The sequence below is a fragment of the Heteronotia binoei genome, chromosome 13, assembly GCF_032191835.1.
Source record: "Heteronotia binoei isolate CCM8104 ecotype False Entrance Well chromosome 13, APGP_CSIRO_Hbin_v1, whole genome shotgun sequence".
Lineage (NCBI taxonomy): Eukaryota > Metazoa > Chordata > Lepidosauria > Squamata > Gekkonidae > Heteronotia > Heteronotia binoei.
Genome location: NC_083235.1, coordinates 81,705,957 through 81,722,301, shown reverse-complemented (window position 1 = coordinate 81,722,301; position 16,345 = coordinate 81,705,957). Strand labels below are relative to the sequence as shown.

Sequence of the window (16,345 nt, the reverse complement as noted above, 5' to 3'; positions counted from 1 at the left end):
GAGTCTCAGAGCAGCTTACATTCTCCTTTATCTTCTTCCCCCAACAACAGACACCCTGTGAGGTAGGTGGGGCTGAGAGAGTTCTCACAGCAGCTGCCTTTTCAAGGACAACCTCTGTGAGAGCCATGGCCAACCCAAGGCCATTCCAGCAGCTGCAAATAGAGGAGTGGGGAATCAAACCCGGTTCTTCCAGATTAGAGTCCGTACACTTAACCACTACACCAAACTGGTACAAAAAATTAGGTTTGGGATGTAAAGATCTTTTAATCTATAGACTGCAATATCTGTCTATATATGATGTCTTTAAAACTTTTCAGTAGTTAGAAAACAAAAAAAGTGTGTTTTACAGATGTACTCACTAAGTAGCTGACTTGGGTTTGCTGTCACATAATTTGGTTCTTTTTGTTTTTTCCCAGTGATATGTAGATGTAGACTAACATCTGAAGTAGCACTATCTACTCATGCTTTCATAATAATAACATCAATTTAATTCTTTTCCCTGGATCTCTGACTGGATTCACTGGTAATGTCCTTTAACTATCTATGGAGAATAAAATGGTTGTCACAGGGAAACACCCTTGAATTCTCTGTACTGCATACTATCCTCCTGTCATTCTCCATATCTTTAAAGATTTTTAGTCATGTCTTCCTGTCTCCTTTCCCTGTACCATTTCCTTCTCTTCAAATAAGTTTTCTGATTCATAGAATCAGATTCATAAAACCATAGATTCATAGAATCATAGAGTTGGAAGGGACTTCCAGGGTCATCTAGTCCAACCCCCTGCACAATGCAGGAAACTCACAAATACCTCCCCCTAAATTCGCAGGATCTTCATTGCTATCAGATGGCCATCTAGCCTCTGTTTAATAACCTCCTGAGGAAACCTGTTCCACTGAGGAACCACTCTAACGGTCAGGAACTTCTTCCTAATATTGAGCTGGAAAGTCTTTTGATTTAATTTCAACCAATTGGTTCTGATCCTACCTTCTGTAGCCACTGAAAACAATTCCACACCATCGTCTATAATATATGACAGCCCTTCAAGTACTTGAAGATGGTGATCATATCACCTTTCAGCCGCCTCCTCTCCAGGCTAAACATCCCCAGCTTCTTATATCTCTAAGTTAGTTCCTTTTAAAAGGTAAAGGTGCAAGCACCAGTCATTTTCGACTCGGGTGATGTTGCTTTCACAATGTTTTCATAGCAGACTTTTTACGGGGTGGTTTGCCATTGCCTTCCCCGGTCATCTACGCTTTCCCCCCAGCAAGCTGGGTACTCATTTTACAAGCTGGGTACTCATTTTACCAACCTCGGAAGGATGGAAGGCTGAGTCAGCCTGAGCTGGCTACCTGAACCAGCTTCCGCTGGGATCAAACTCAGGTCGTGAGCAGAGGACTCTGACTGCAGTACTGCAGCTTTACCACTCTGCGCCAATATACCTCTAAGTATATTGAATTTTTATCAGAGTAAATGAATGCAAGTTTGTTTTCTGTGGGAGTGAGCTCCAGGAGCTCAGGATTTAGAATTCATTCTTAATACATGGAAATCTGTATGAGGCACCCTCCAGATACCTTTTAATATTGGAATCTCAAAAGTAATGCCCCACCCACATTTACCTGGGATACGTAAAAGACACTTACTTCCTCCACCATGGTTTTTAACAGCAGCACTGTTGGCTCATAGCCTTCACAGCAGGAATAAAGCCTGCAGGAAACAAAGAAGGAAGTGTGATGAGCTGAGCTGGGGTAGAGTATAATGTGTAAGCACAGCAATTTGGACTTTCATACATCACCAAAAAACTTGAGGTACGTTGCAAGTGGGGCAAGATGCAAATCAGCCCGAATCCCCTATTATATGAGGTTCACTCAGGTCTCTATTAGGCTTTCCACATTGTCTTTTGTCAGTCTAATACTACTAACTCTAATTCAAATAAAATTGGATTTTCTGCTCTGGGACCTTTAAACTCAAATGTACTTGGAGGAATCACCCTACTGTTGACTCCAAAGCTTGGAGTCTTCCTTGGGATACCAGCCTTTGAGTCAAAGCAAAATTATTGCACTCTCTATGTTGCTGACAGTAGAGGCTATTTCCGATGTATGTAAAATCGGCTTGTACTTCTTCTGTAAAATTACCATCTCATAAGCCCATGCTTATATTCATGTGTTTCTTTTCTTCATATCTGTTCCTTCAGTCTTGGATCACATTATATTTTTCTTCCCCTTCCTCATGATCTTGAGGGAAACGGTGTTCAACATGGCAAAAACAGAGCATATAAAGAGGGTATGAAGTTCCAACCTAAGATCAGCATAGGGGTAGTACATAAACACCTAGTTTCTTTAAATGAAACTAAGTCCTCAGAGCCAGATGAATTGCATCCAAGGCTTCTAAAAGAGCTTGTGGATGTAATTTCTGGCTATTATTTTTGAGAATTCTTGGAGAACAGGAGAGGTGCTGGAAGATTGGAGGCGGGCGAATGTTGTTCCCATCTTCAAGAACAGGAAAAAAGACAATCTGGGTAACTACCGACCCATTAGCTTGACATCTATACCTGGAAAAGTTTTAGAACAAATCATCAAACAGTCGGTCCTGAAACATTTAGAAAGAATGGATGTGATTACTAAGAGCCAGCATGGTTTTCTCAAGAGGAAGTCATGTCAGACTAACCTGATCTCTTTTTTTGAGAAAGTGACTACCTTGCTGGATCAGGGGAATGTTGTAGACATCATTTATCTTTATTTCAGTAAGGCTTTTGATAAGGTTCCACATACTATCCTTGTTGACAAGTTAGTAAAATGTGGTTTGGATCCTGTTACCGTTAGGTGGATCTGTAACTGGTTGACAGATCGCACCCAAAGAGCGCTTGTGAAGGAGAGCCAGTTTGGTGTAGTGGTTAAGTGTGCGGACTCTTATCTGGGAGAACCGGGTTTGATTCCCCACTCCTCCACTTGCACCTGCTGGAATGGCCTTGGGTCAGCCATAGCTCTGGCAGAGGTTGTCCTTGAAAGGGCAGCTGCTGTGAGAGCCCTCTCCAGCCCCCCCCACCTCACAGGGTGTCTGTTGTGGGGGGAGAAGGTAAAGGAGATTGTGAGCCACTCTGAGACTCTTTGGAGTGGAGGGCGGGATATAAATCCAATATCTTCTTCTTCTTCTTCTGAATGGTTCTTCATCCTCTTGGAGAGGAGTGAAACATGGAGTGCCTCAAGAATCTGTCCTGGGACCTGTTTTGTTCAACATCTTTATCAATCATTTCGATGAAGGAATAGAGGGAATGCTTATTAAATTTGCAGATGATACTAAATTGGGAGGGGTTGCAAACACAGAAGACATAAACAGGATACAGGATGACCTTGACAGGCTGGAAAACTGGGCCAAAATCAAGAAAATGAATTTTAACAGGGATAAATGTAAAGTTCTGCATTTAGGTAGGAAAAATCCAATGTATGGTTATAGGATGGGGGAGACTTGTCTTAGCAGTAGGATCTAGGGGTCTTAGTGGATCATATGCTGAACATAAGTCAACAGTGTGATGCGGTGGCTAAAAAGGCAAATGCAATTTTGGGCTGTATCAACAGAAGTATAATGTCCAGTTCACGTGATGTGATGGTATCGCTTTACTCTGCTCTGGTAAGACCTCACCTGGAGTATTGTGTTCAGTTTTGGGCACCACATTTTAAGAAGGATATAGACAAGCTGAAACAGGTCCAGAGGAGGGTGACGAAGATGGTGAGGGGTCTGGAGACTAAGTCCTATGAGGAAAGGTTGAAGGAGCTGGGCATGTTTAGCCTGGAGAGGCGGCGACTGAGAGGTGATATGATCACCATCTTCAAGTACTTGAAGGGCTGTCATCTAGAGGATGGTGTGGAATTGTTTTCTGTGGCACCGGAAGGTAGGCCCAAAACCAATGGGTTGAAATTATATCAAAAGAGTTTCCGGCTCAACATTAGGAAGAACTTCCTGACCGTTAGAGCAATTCCTCAGTGGAACAGGCTTCCTCGGGAGGTGGTGGGTTCTCCTTCCTTGGAGGTTTTTAAACAGAGGCTAGATGGTCATCTGACAGCAATGAAGATCCTGTGAATTTAGGGGGAGGTGTTTATGAGTTTCCTGCATTGTGCAGGGGATTGGACTAGATGACCCTAGAGGTCCCTTCCAACTATATGATTCTATGATTCCTGATCTTGGGCTAGGTCTTTTGATGCTCTGCATCCTTCAGCTTGGGTTTTGGTGAGGACTTTCAGAATGAAGTACATTGCTCCTGAAAGTTGGAAATATATTACAGGGAAAAGATGACTCCCATTTACAGTAATAACACTGCAATGCCAACAAGACCTCTACAAAACTGAGGTGGTGTTTCCTCACTTTGGTTTATCTTGCTTCACAGAAAAATCTCTTTTTTTTAGGATTTGATTTAAAGTGCATGAGGGAACATCAACCTGTAAGTGATTGCTGCCAGCCTTTGGTGGACACTATCGTTATACTGAACATGCTGCCTATGCAAACCTATAAAAGACATAACAACACTCCATTTCTTTCTGGTATTGTTCAGGCTTATGTAACAACTGGTAAAGCAGATGTGCTCCAAATCCCAAAAACAGGCTAAATCCCAAAATCACTATTTGGTTGGAAAGCAACAGTTTTTGCTCAGTGAAGGAGGTAATGACATAGCATAATCTCTGCAACACATGTAGAGTCTTGGCATAGATTTCCAGATGTAGAAATTTACAGCATTACTGTGATTATGACGGTGTGTTTTTGCTGCATGTAGAAGTCCCTTAAATATTAGATGCCAGTGGCCATTAATATTGCAATGACTTTTTAGGCAAGATTCTAATATGCATCTTCTGAATGAGCAGGATGGGGGCTCACCATTAATTTTCCTTCTTTAATTGTAAAAATGGATATAGGAAATTGCGGAAGAGAAAGCAGCATGATCTCAGAAGTAAAGTGAAACCAGTACTTGGATGGGAGACCATTAAGGAAGACTGCCGAGGAAGTCAATGGCAAACCATCTCTGCTTCTCACATGCCTTGAAAGCCCCTTACCGGGGTTGCCATAATTTGGCTGTGACTTGACAACACTTTACACCCACACCCACAAATGGAACTCAACAGAACATAACTAGAGTTGTATTTCTTTGCAATGGCAGAATAGCCAGGTGTTAGCATGAGATGCATGAACTGTGGATGAGATGTGTAGGGGCTTTTCAAGACATGGATCCCATGTTTATGTTTTACGGTTCTGATTCCACATTCTCCCTTACCCTGCCATCAATGGCTGATTATTAGCAGCATTCAGAAGGAAGGGGCTAGGATAGCATGTTACTGGCCACTCATACAGACAATATGAATTATTGGTGAGCCAACCTGAGTCCATGTGTACACCATAGCCTGCCCATGTGCACACTACTGGAAACACAGGGATTATCCTAAATAAAGATAGTAGGAAGTTGGTTGTATATAACCCACATCAATCCCATCATTCCTCACATACGTTTAGTGGGGAGAAAGGAATATAGGAGAACAGTTGTTGGTCTTGACAAGAAAGTTCCTTCTCACTGAAGACAGAGTTGGTGTGGCCTTTTAGCTAAACATGCCTAAAGGGAGTATAGAGGCCCAGAACATAGTAAGTAGCCTTGGGAAGGGGCAAAAAAGCAAAGAAGTGACACAATTATATAGTCTTTTTGTAGATTAGTAACTTTTTAATCCATATCAATATTATTTATGTGTTGAGGCTAAGGTACAGAAGCATATGAGAATAGCAGAATGTCAAACTTGACAGAAGGGAAGATACAGTTCAAAAATACTCATGCATATGAGAAAGCTATGATCACAAGACTTTGTTAAGATAAAAAGTAGCAAGAATGAACTAATGGTTTTTATACATTTTAAGATGTTCCAAGTCTGGTGTTTGAAGTCATAAGATAGTTAGCTAAGAATGTACACCCTTATCAAGAGGTTTGGAGATGATAAACGGCTAGCTATTGTTTGAAGATGATTATAAAAACCTATAAATATGAGAAACTGAACTGATTGTGAGCTTCTTCATATGGCCAGTTCTATTAACAATAACTTCAGAATTTATCATCCTCTGTTCAACATCTTGGTCCAATTCTTTAGTTGATGTAAACCAGTAAAGCCTTATTCAATTTAGTTTTTTATCTGGATGAAACTATGACAGCATTCTTCAGATACTGACTTACCTTTTCAAGCTGTACCCATCTTTAGAAGTTGAGAATAAGAGAACAGGCGAGAACAAAGAGAATCGTTCAGGGATCCAGGACCACACAATGCGCATTTCCTGAGCAGTGACAATAGCAGAAGTGAAATTATGGGTGTTCACAGTAAGGTGGAATGATTGCCTGTGCAACAGAAGAACGGATAAGTCAAGACTTCAGTACTACAAAAGCTTCGACGGTTGCTTATTTTTAGGATAAAGAGCACTCTTCCTGCAACCATTCTAGCAGCAGAATTTATTGGAAAATTATATGCCTTGATCTTAACATCTTTAATTACATTTTATTGTGTAGGTTTCAGAGAATGGGATGCAAAATAAAGCAATAATCTTCATAACCTTGTAATTCCTTAATCAAAAGTAGCTTATCAGCTAAAATTTTTAAAATTGTATAATCAGAGGGGCAATCCTAAACTTGAGTCCTGCAGCATTTTAAATAGTAACAAAATTTTATTCTTTCATACATTTTTGTAGACTAGAGCCCACTTCTTAGGATGTAAGAAGTGATGAGGTGGTCTTGACCTCATATATGCTTTTGGACTAAGCACAAATACAGCTGGAAAAATCTAATCATATGCTCATGAATGTCCCACATAATACATGATTAACCATTTATTTTTATTATTTAAAAAACAGATCTGTGTGGTAGATATGGCTGAAATACAGGCAAAATCAAAGTCATAATCTGTGGCCATGAACAGTCCATCACTCCAGAACTACCTCTGTTTTATGGCCACAGAATGTTGTTTCTTCAAAGTGTAGATTTCTCACTTTTATGACAGGTGAGCTGATGCTGCACCAAACTAGAGTGAATTATTTCTACATCACACACACACCCTTGGGCTTCAGATAAAGAACTGGATTCAGATTCCAGATACCAGTGAACTGAAATTAAGTACTCAGGCCCATTTTATTATTTGTATTGGATGGAAGATAATTCGTTGATGTAACTTTATCTGGAAGACTGTTGTAAGCAGGGAATGCAACGTATCTAAAGAGGAAGTAATTAGATTCTGTACCTGTGCTGCACTGTGGTTACTCCCTTCTCCACCAGGGCCTTCCTATTAGCCATTTGAAGGAGCCAGATTTCTTTGCGAGAGAACAGCCGAATGGCAAATGCCTTCTCTAAAAGCTTTTCTGAAGTCATATGCTCATGAATGTCCCACATAAAAGCTTGCAAGCTCCCCTTGACATCAGTCACATCCAGTCCTTTAGAACTTACTGAGACCTGGAACTGTTTCAGCAAGGCTAGAGCAATTCGGTAAAGGACTTTCTGCCCCTCCAGAAGATATACGTCAAATATGCGGATGACATAATCATATGGCAGGTCATCAAATAGCCACACCAACCACTCAGAATACACCTCAAAAATATTGGCTGTTGAGCTGGCTATGAGTTGGTGAGCAGCTGGGCAGTGCTTGTTGGCTAGGTCTCCAAATGTCATGCATGAAGCCTTATGACTGAGGAAGGAGCAGTTTATATAGGAAGTATGAGAAGCATTGCAATAGAGGAGTCGGCAGGTATTCTCAAAGCATTCAGCTTCTTGATTGTAATGAAGCAGCAGAGCAACCACAGCTGGAAGCAGGGGACAGAAGGCAATATCTGGGGACATGTTGGCAATGCAGAGGAGTATTTTTTTCATAGCAGCAACCCCTTCTATAGTGAGGCAATATTCAGGCATGATGCTCCCTGCTAGGAATTCAGGCAAGGGGTGAAAACTGTCCCTCTGGTTTTCACACAGTTTGACAACAACATCCCTGTAGACTGAGGCATCAGGGGTCATGAGCCGACATGGTATGTTCTGGATAATATGCTGGTAAGCCTGTGCCCTTAGGGCATGACTTCTAGCCCAACGACCTTCCCTTGCCAACTTCTTTAGCTCTTTACTAGACTTGCCAATGAACTGTTCATGAGTATCTTGCTGCTCATCCAACTTGGGAATCTTGTTGTGGTCTACAAATTCACTAGTGCCTAGGCAGGAGATTGCATCATTGACCCACATCTTAGCCTTGGAAGAGATTTCCATAGAGATTATAGATGGATTGGCTGCTTCTGTAGAACAAAGATACCTTTTTCAGTTATTTATCTTTCTACTTGACAGATGCAATTTTTAAATATCTGCTATAATGCTTACAAATCCATTGAATGTTTTATTATAGTTCCAGGGTATTGGAATCTGGAGCAGTTCCAGACAAGGTTTTACTGTTGGCTCTGAGAATGTGGCTAGGCAAACTGCCAGGAAGAACCTGCATGACTTGTGTTCTTTTCTTTGTTTATTCTGAACGAGGAATAAAGCTGGTTGTGGGGGGGGGGGATACAACAGGCTCTAGCAGGAGGGTCTAGGTGAGCTCCCCCCCCACCCTTGCTGTCTTCTCACCCGCCCTGCAGCTGAAACAGATACTGGCACCCCACCTTGTGTGTGTGTGTGTCCCTGTGTTTTTGGTGACTCAAAACCCTGAAAGAGGCCCAGAATGGAGATAAAGAAGAATAATTATTGGGGGTGGGTGGTGGGGCCATGATGATGGCCATCCATGCTCTGAAGCTCATAATTCCTCTCCCCACCCCCGCAATGCATTGTTGCTGCCTTTTCCTGTCATATTCAGCCTTGAAGCATTTAGCATCAGCATGAGCTTGTGGCATGATCTGGGTTTTTTTGGCCTGGCCTGCTTGTGTTATGGTATACCATAGAGCAAGGGTGTCGAACTAATTTGTTGTGAGGAGCAGATCTGACATAAATGAGACTTTGTCAGGCCAGGCCGCGTGTGTCATAAAATGTAAGCCCAGGTAGCAGAGATATAAACTTTATAAAGGACAGAAACACAAAAATATTTTTTTAAAAAAACTTAAAATCAAATATGCTTAAAAGTACTCTTGCAATATTTTGTATAGTTAACAGTTTCTGATCACTGACTCTTCTTGCTCTGAATTATTACATCAAAATCTGGAGACAATGTCTGTGCTGTATGCTGTGCTGTATGCTGTTCAGATGTTCAAGTGTGTGTCTGTAAGTTGCAAACCTACTCTTGATTACAGAAATCTCATGGTCAATTCTTTGAGCCTGACCCAGGGAAAAGTGGCTGGGCATTGCAAGTTTTTGTACATAAGGTGCTTCATGTGCTGATCAACCAATGGAAAAAATAAAGGCTTTGCTCGGTAGCTCCTGTGCGATACAAGATGACTGACAAAGCAAGTAGTGATACAGAAGGCAACAAGAGAGAGAGAAGGAAGCAGATAATAGTGAGATGCTTGTGGGCTTGATAGAAGCCCTCCAGGGGCCTGATCAGACCCTCGGGTGGCACGTTTGACACCCCTGCCATAGAGTATGTGTCCCAAGGCAGCTGTTTTCTGTAGCCTTTACGTAGGAAAAGTAGGGACCAAAGCAAGAGGGAAGAGACCTCAGCAGGTTATAATGACAGAGTCCACCCGGCAAAGCAGCCATTTTCATCTGAGGAGCTGATGTCTGTCATCTGGAGAGCAGTTGTAATTTTGAGTGATCTCCAGCCCTCACCTGGAGATTGGCAAGAATGGTTCTCTAGGAGGAAATGACTGGTTTGAAGAGTGGAGTCTATGGCATTGTGCCTATCTCAAGTCCTACCCTTCTCAAACCTCAGCTCTCCAGGCTCCACCCCTCACATTTCCAGAAATTTCCCAACCTGGAGTTGGCAACCCTATCTCCTTCACAGCCAACCATCAGTTTACTTTTATCTGCACCTCCAGCTTTCCATGTCTTTTCCCTTCCCTGAACAGTCTTTCTTTGCACTGAGGATCAAAGCAGTTTACATTATTCTCCTCTCCCCCTTTTGATTTGCACAACTCTGTGAGGTAGGTTAGGCTGAAAGTCTGTGACTGGTCTGAAATCACCCAGTCAGCTTCCACAGCAAGAACCTGTCTTTTGCAGGCCCTGCTCTGAAGTGCTAACTTCTATCATAGAGGGGCTGCTGCTGAATAGTAGCAAGCAGCCAGGCTTAGGGTAGCCAAATGTTTGATGGAATGCATGGGCATTGGGGACAAGACCAGCAGGCATGATCTTGCTCTGTTCCATGCGATTGTTAATGTTGCTTGATTGCAGAGAAATTGATCTCAGCCTTGAATTGTAGTAGGTACTGGAATCTGGGAAGGTAAAACTGTCTAACTAGTAGTAGGGCTGCCAATCCCCAGTTGGGGGCTGGGGATCCCCTGGTTTGGAGGCCCTCCTCCTGCTTCATAGTTATCAGAAAGTGGGGTGGGGGGTTGAATGTCTGTTGGGCTCTCCATTATACCCTATGGAAAGTGGTCCCCATAGGGTAAAATGAATAATCAATCTGTGGATATCTGGGGCTCTGGGTGGACTGTTTTTGAGGTAGAGGCACCAAAATTTCAGTATAGCATCTGGTGCCTCCCCCCCCCCCACATTCTCCCCCTCAAATCAGAGAGTTCAATTCTATGAGCCCCAAAAGAAGGTGTTCGATCTTCCATTATTTCCAGTGGAGGGAAGGCATTTAAAAGGAGCACGATCCCTTTAAATGTGATCGCCAGAACTCCCTTCGGAGTTCAGTTGTGTTTGTCACAATCTTGCTCCTGGCTCCACCCCCAAAGTCCCCAGATATTTTCTGAGTTGGACCTGGTAACCGTACTAGTAAGGAGGAGGGACAGAGAAAGAATTTGGAGAAAATTCAGTTGTTATGAATTTAGACTATGTCTTGCTTGTTTGTAAACTGAGTAAATATTACTTTAAAAAAACCAAACCCCAAATCCATAAGACACTGGTGCTTTCTTATCGAAAGGAAACTAAGCTCTATAACATTGTCTCTGGAAATTCTTAGAAGATGGGAGCATGCAAAAACATCAAACTAAATGAACTGAAACTTAGATATCAAGAGAAGTTGCAGACAATCACATTAGTCCAAATCATTTTTTTAAGTCATATCATACCTTTTATTAAGAATGACCAAAAGACCAACCACTCTTGGCCTGAATGTAAGCATTCCATTCAAAATTAAAAAAAAAACCCAAAACAAAACACTTTTTTTTGCTTCTTTTAATCAATAACCTTTTTTATTTCTTCCTCCCAGAAGGTCAAGAGTTGCCAATCCCCAGTTTGGGGCAGGGGATTCCCCATTTTGGAGGTCCTCCCCCTGCTCTGGGTGGGGCTGTCTTTTGAGGTAGAGGTACCACTTTTTCAGCATAGCATCTGGTGCCTCTCCTCAAAACACTCCTTGAGTTTCCAAAAGATTGGACCAGGAGGTCTAATTCTATGAGCACCCCCCCCCCAAAGGTGCTCCTATCCTTCATTATTTCCAAACGGAGGGAAAGCATTTAAAAGGTGTGCGGTCCCTTTCATTGTGATGGCCAGAACTCCCTTCAGAGTTCAATTGTGTTTATCATAACCTTGCTCCTGACTCCACCCCCAAAGTGCCCAGAAATTTCTTGAGCTGGACCTGGCAACCCTACTACAACCTGACACCAGCAGAGTTACATACCTGCACAGCATTTCACACAGAGTGCTTACAAGAGAAAGCCTTAAGCCCATAGTTTGACACTTCTGTTTCCCCACTAACTCTGCTTTAAGCATCCAGTCTGATGAAGAGTTCCAGAACTTGACAGCTGGCATACTGTTTTGTGTCACTTTGGTTTCATGGTTTAAAAGGTGTTGACTTTTATTTTTAGAGACTGAAATAACTGATACCTGGAAATGCAAGAAAGCAGAGGGCTAGGGTGGGGAAGGTCTAGATTGCCGGAATGTGGTTCTACACTATGGGAGCTACTCAAGGACAAAACAATCTTCTTCTCAGAGCATAAGTTAACCAAAGCATGCTGGAAGGCTAGGCAGGCTAGTAGCCTCTTTCAGTAAATCTAGGGAGGCTAAATTGGGTCAGAGAAGAACATCATAAATTACTGTCAGATTGCTCTGCAGTACTCTTTGTGCTTGTGTGTATTTGACAGCTTTCCAAGCCAACTCTAGTGGAAATCTGCTTGTGGGCTCCTTTGAACACTGCATTGTAAAAAGGCCACCATCCTCCTACATGACCACATTTAACACTCTCTCTTCCCCCTGACCCATTAAAGCGACTGTTGTTGTTAATGTCATAGTTTATTAAAAGTAGGAGGGAATAACATTTAATAAAGTCAAGAATTAAAAAGGTACAACAGCAGCTAGCTAGCTTCTTCAAGTTGGCAGTTGAATTTGTACACCCTCTGGAGGAAATTGTGTACTATTTGCTGGAAATAATTCCTCAGAGAGGTAATTATTATTTACAAGTGTTATATCCTGCCTTTCTGTTCTCACCAGGGCCACCAAGGCTACAGCCTCTTCTATGCTGTATTTAAAGATTAGAGTTGCTAGACTTTTATCAAACCATTACATTCTATAGCACGTGCACTTCTGGATTTGCTTTTCCAAATTTGGAAATTTCCATATTTGGACCAGAAACTCACACCGATATTTGCCCCTTGTTTGTTCTGCCCTTTCCTGCATTCAGGAAAAACTGTCTGGAAAAGTTAGAACTGCAAAGCTCTTTTTTCTAACTGCACTCTAACCCTATTATGCTACAGAAAAGCAGTTGCATGATACAGAAAAAGGAAAACTTTCTTTAAATTCATGCATGTTGTGAATATCATGGTTACACCACCTTTCAAATTAATGAGGAGCATTCTGGCTGGAAGGCCAGGAGCAACAAGCTGCAGTTGTGATCAGGGCGTTCACCTGAAGTTCTGTTCAAAAAGAGGTGATGGTAATAGATACAGGGGCCATCAGATACAGAAGCAGAAATGGGAACTCCCCAAATTGTGCTTCATACAAGGAAACTGTAGACTGTAGAGGAACTCTCACTTGTCATTACATTAAAATTATAATACATTCCTGGTTTGCGGCTAGAATCCAGCATGAATAAAACTTTTAAGTTTTCTGTTTCTTCCTTTGACAGGATCCAATGAGAGACGGACAGTTTAAATTGCCAGTCACTGACCTTCAATCAATTAATTGATATTACTCATGCCTCCCCACACAAATATAATCTTTTTATTTAGATTTTATTCTATAACATTTCGGCAGAACTTCTTAAACATAAGCATACACAGTATTTTATAATGGATATTCCTTCTGGACTGTGTAGCACTGGACTGTGTGGGAGGGGGGAGTGATGTGTGTGATGCAGTTTCCTGCAGTGCACACATACAGCAGCAAATACATACCTATTACCTAGCAATGTGTGAGTCTCAGCCCTTACAACAAGAAGAGAATGGGTCTTGAGTCTTTAGCAGCCAAACTCAGACCCCTGTTCATTGCATCACCTAATAAACCACTATAATTAGTTATCCACCAAAGTAACCATTCCTTCCAAGCAATAGCATCCCAGATGTACCACTCAAGTGATGATTTGGCTCACAGTTATGTGCAGGAATTGCAACCAGCAAAAATCTTAAATGATACTACACTTCTGCCCCCTCCTCACATGCCAGGCTTTAGTTATTTGTCCCTGTAGATGTGGCCTCTTGGGAGATAGCTTACCTTGTGTGGCTTCTCAGATGCCTTCCTTTAGATCATCCATAATAGAATTTGCTCTTTACTTTATCACAGTTCTGCCCAGTTCAGCTGTGGGCCCCCCAGCAGAGCTGATATAATTCAACCTTTAGCATTTCTTGTCCTTGCCTGAATGACCCTACCAAAGTTCTGCTCCTGTGTCTAATTTATTGGTCTTGAAACCTCTTTTGTGGCCAGTACCGCCATAAAGGAGATATTTATTTGGTGTAAACAGCAGTAAAACATTCCTTCCACTTACTTGCTCACCTAGGCCTAACCATATGTCTCTTGGATGAGCGGGATGTAAATAAGCCAGATAATGATCAAAACATCAACAGGACTCATTTAAAAGGATCATTTATTTTTCCAAGGGTAAACTTTATTTACCTGTACTCTCTTGCAATGTCACAAGAGAAACAAACATTACACAGGTATATTGAAGAGGGAGGTGCCAGTATGGGGGGGGGGGGGGGGGGGCTTGATTTCTGCCCTGATAATTACATGTCCTTGAACTGATGAACATAAATACAGAGGCTGGCTCTCAAACTCCTTCCTGCTGGATTCTTTGTTTCTGTTTGAAGACAGAAATAGAACCATGTGAACAGTGAATGCTGAGTGTTGAACAGACAATACTATGCAATTTAATATGTGTAAAAACAAGAGGCGAAGCTGCTATAAACTCACTATGAGTTTGGACTGTACAGCTTCTGATGGTTAACAGGTCATGTGCATAAGAATCATGAGAAGATGAGTTCAAGGAAGGCAAGCACTTCAGAACTGAGCATACTGCTATCATTTGAAGTCTATTTAACTCAGGGCAAGTGCTGAAACTATTTCATTTGACTGCACTTGGAGATGGGAATCTAAACTGTGCTTTATGTCTCTCCAGTTTGCAGTATTTATTATCTATTTATTCATTTAAAATATTTCTATCCCACCTCAACTCCTCACACTCAAGGTGACTAACAATGCAACACTAGGCTGTAGGGACATAACATAACAGTCCAACTAACAGGATTAAAAATGCACAAATTAAAAACACAGATAATTTTTAGAGATTAGGAAGTGGACAGAATTTTTAAAATGTGGAAGTGGACAGAATTTTTAAAATGTGGAAGTGGACAGAATTTTTAAAATGTGTATACTTAAAAAAGAAAGATTTTTTGAACATAAGAACATAAGAGAAGCCATGTTGGATCAGGCCAATGGCCCATCCAGTCCAACACTCTGTGTCACACAGTGGCAAAAAAATTTATATATACACACACACTGTGGCTATTAGCCACTGATGGACCTCTGCTCCATATTTTTATCTAAACCCCTCTTGAACGTGGCTATACTTGTGGCTGCCACCACCTCCTGTGGCAGTGAATTCCACATGTTAATCACCCTTTGGGTGAAGAAATACTTCCTTTTATCCGTTTTAACTTGTCTGCTCAGCAATTTAATCGAATGCCCACGAGTTCTTGTATTGTGAGAAAGGGAGAAAAGTACCTCTTTCTCTACTTTCTCCATCCCATGCATTATCTTGTAAACCTCTATCATGTCACCCCGCAGTCGACGTTTCTCCAAGCTAAAGAGTCCCAAGCGTTTCAACCCTTCTTCATAGGGAAAGTGCTCCAGCCCTTTAATCATTCTAGCTGCCCTTCTCTGGACTTTCTCCAATGCTATAATATCCTTTTTGAGGTGCAGCGACCAGAACTGCACACAGTACTCCAAATGAGATCGCACCATCGATTTATACAGGGGGATTATGATACTGGCTGATTTGTTTTCAATTCCCTTCCTAATAATTCCCAGCATGGCGTTGGCCTTTTTTATTGCAAATGCACACTGTCTTGACATTTTCAGTGAGTTATCTACCACGACCCCAAGATCTCTCTCTTGGTCAGTCTCTGCCAGTTCACACCCCATCAACTTGTATTTGTAGCTGGGATTCTTGGCCCCAATGTGCATTACTTTGCACTTGGCCACAGTGAACCGCATCTGCCACGTTGACGCCCACTCACCCAGCCTCAACAGATCCCTTTGGAGTTCCTCACAATCCTCTCTGGTTCTCACCACCCTGAACAATTTAGTGTCATCCGCAAACTTGGCCACTTCACTGCTCATTCCCAACTCTAAATCATTTATGAACAAGTTAAAGAGCATGGGACCCAGTACTGAGCCCTGCGGCACCCCACTGCTTACCGTCCTCCATTGCGAAGACTGCCCATTTATACTCACTCTCTGCTTCCTATTACTCAGCCAGTTTTTGATCCACAAGAGGACCTGTCCTTTTACTCCATGACTCTCAAGCTTTCTAAGGAGCCTTTGATGAGGAACTTTATCAAAAGCTTTCTGGAAGTCAAGGTAAACAACATCTATCGGGTCTCCTTTGTCCACATGTTTGTTCACCCCCTCAAAGAAATGTAACAGGTTAGTGAGGCAAGATCTTCCCTTGCAGAACCCATGCTGAGTCTTTCTCAATAACCCGTGTTCATCAATGTGCCTACTCATTCTGTCCTTGATAATGGTTTCTACCAACTTTCCCGGTATTGAAGTCAGACTGACTGGCCTGTAATTTCCCGGATCTCCTCTGGAACCCTTTTTAAAGATGGGGGTGACATTTGCTACCT

At 42.0% G+C, this 16,345-nt stretch overlaps 1 protein-coding gene across 1 annotated transcript in view; it reads right to left on the bottom strand.

Annotated features, from left to right (window-relative positions):
• LOC132581415 (TBC1 domain family member 24-like) overlaps positions 1 to 13,835 on the bottom strand; it is a 53,046-nt gene extending 39,211 nt beyond the window's left edge. The window contains exons 1-4 of the mRNA XM_060252656.1: positions 13,716 to 13,835; positions 7,249 to 8,281; positions 6,198 to 6,356; positions 1,642 to 1,705 (exon numbers count right to left, since the gene is read on the bottom strand). Of these exons, the coding sequence (XP_060108639.1) occupies positions 1,642 to 1,705; positions 6,198 to 6,356; positions 7,249 to 8,255 (1,230 nt within the window). The 5' untranslated portion in view covers positions 8,256 to 8,281; positions 13,716 to 13,835. The remainder of the gene's footprint in view (positions 1 to 1,641; positions 1,706 to 6,197; positions 6,357 to 7,248; positions 8,282 to 13,715) is intronic.
• Positions 13,836 to 16,345: the final 2,510 nt, after the last annotated feature.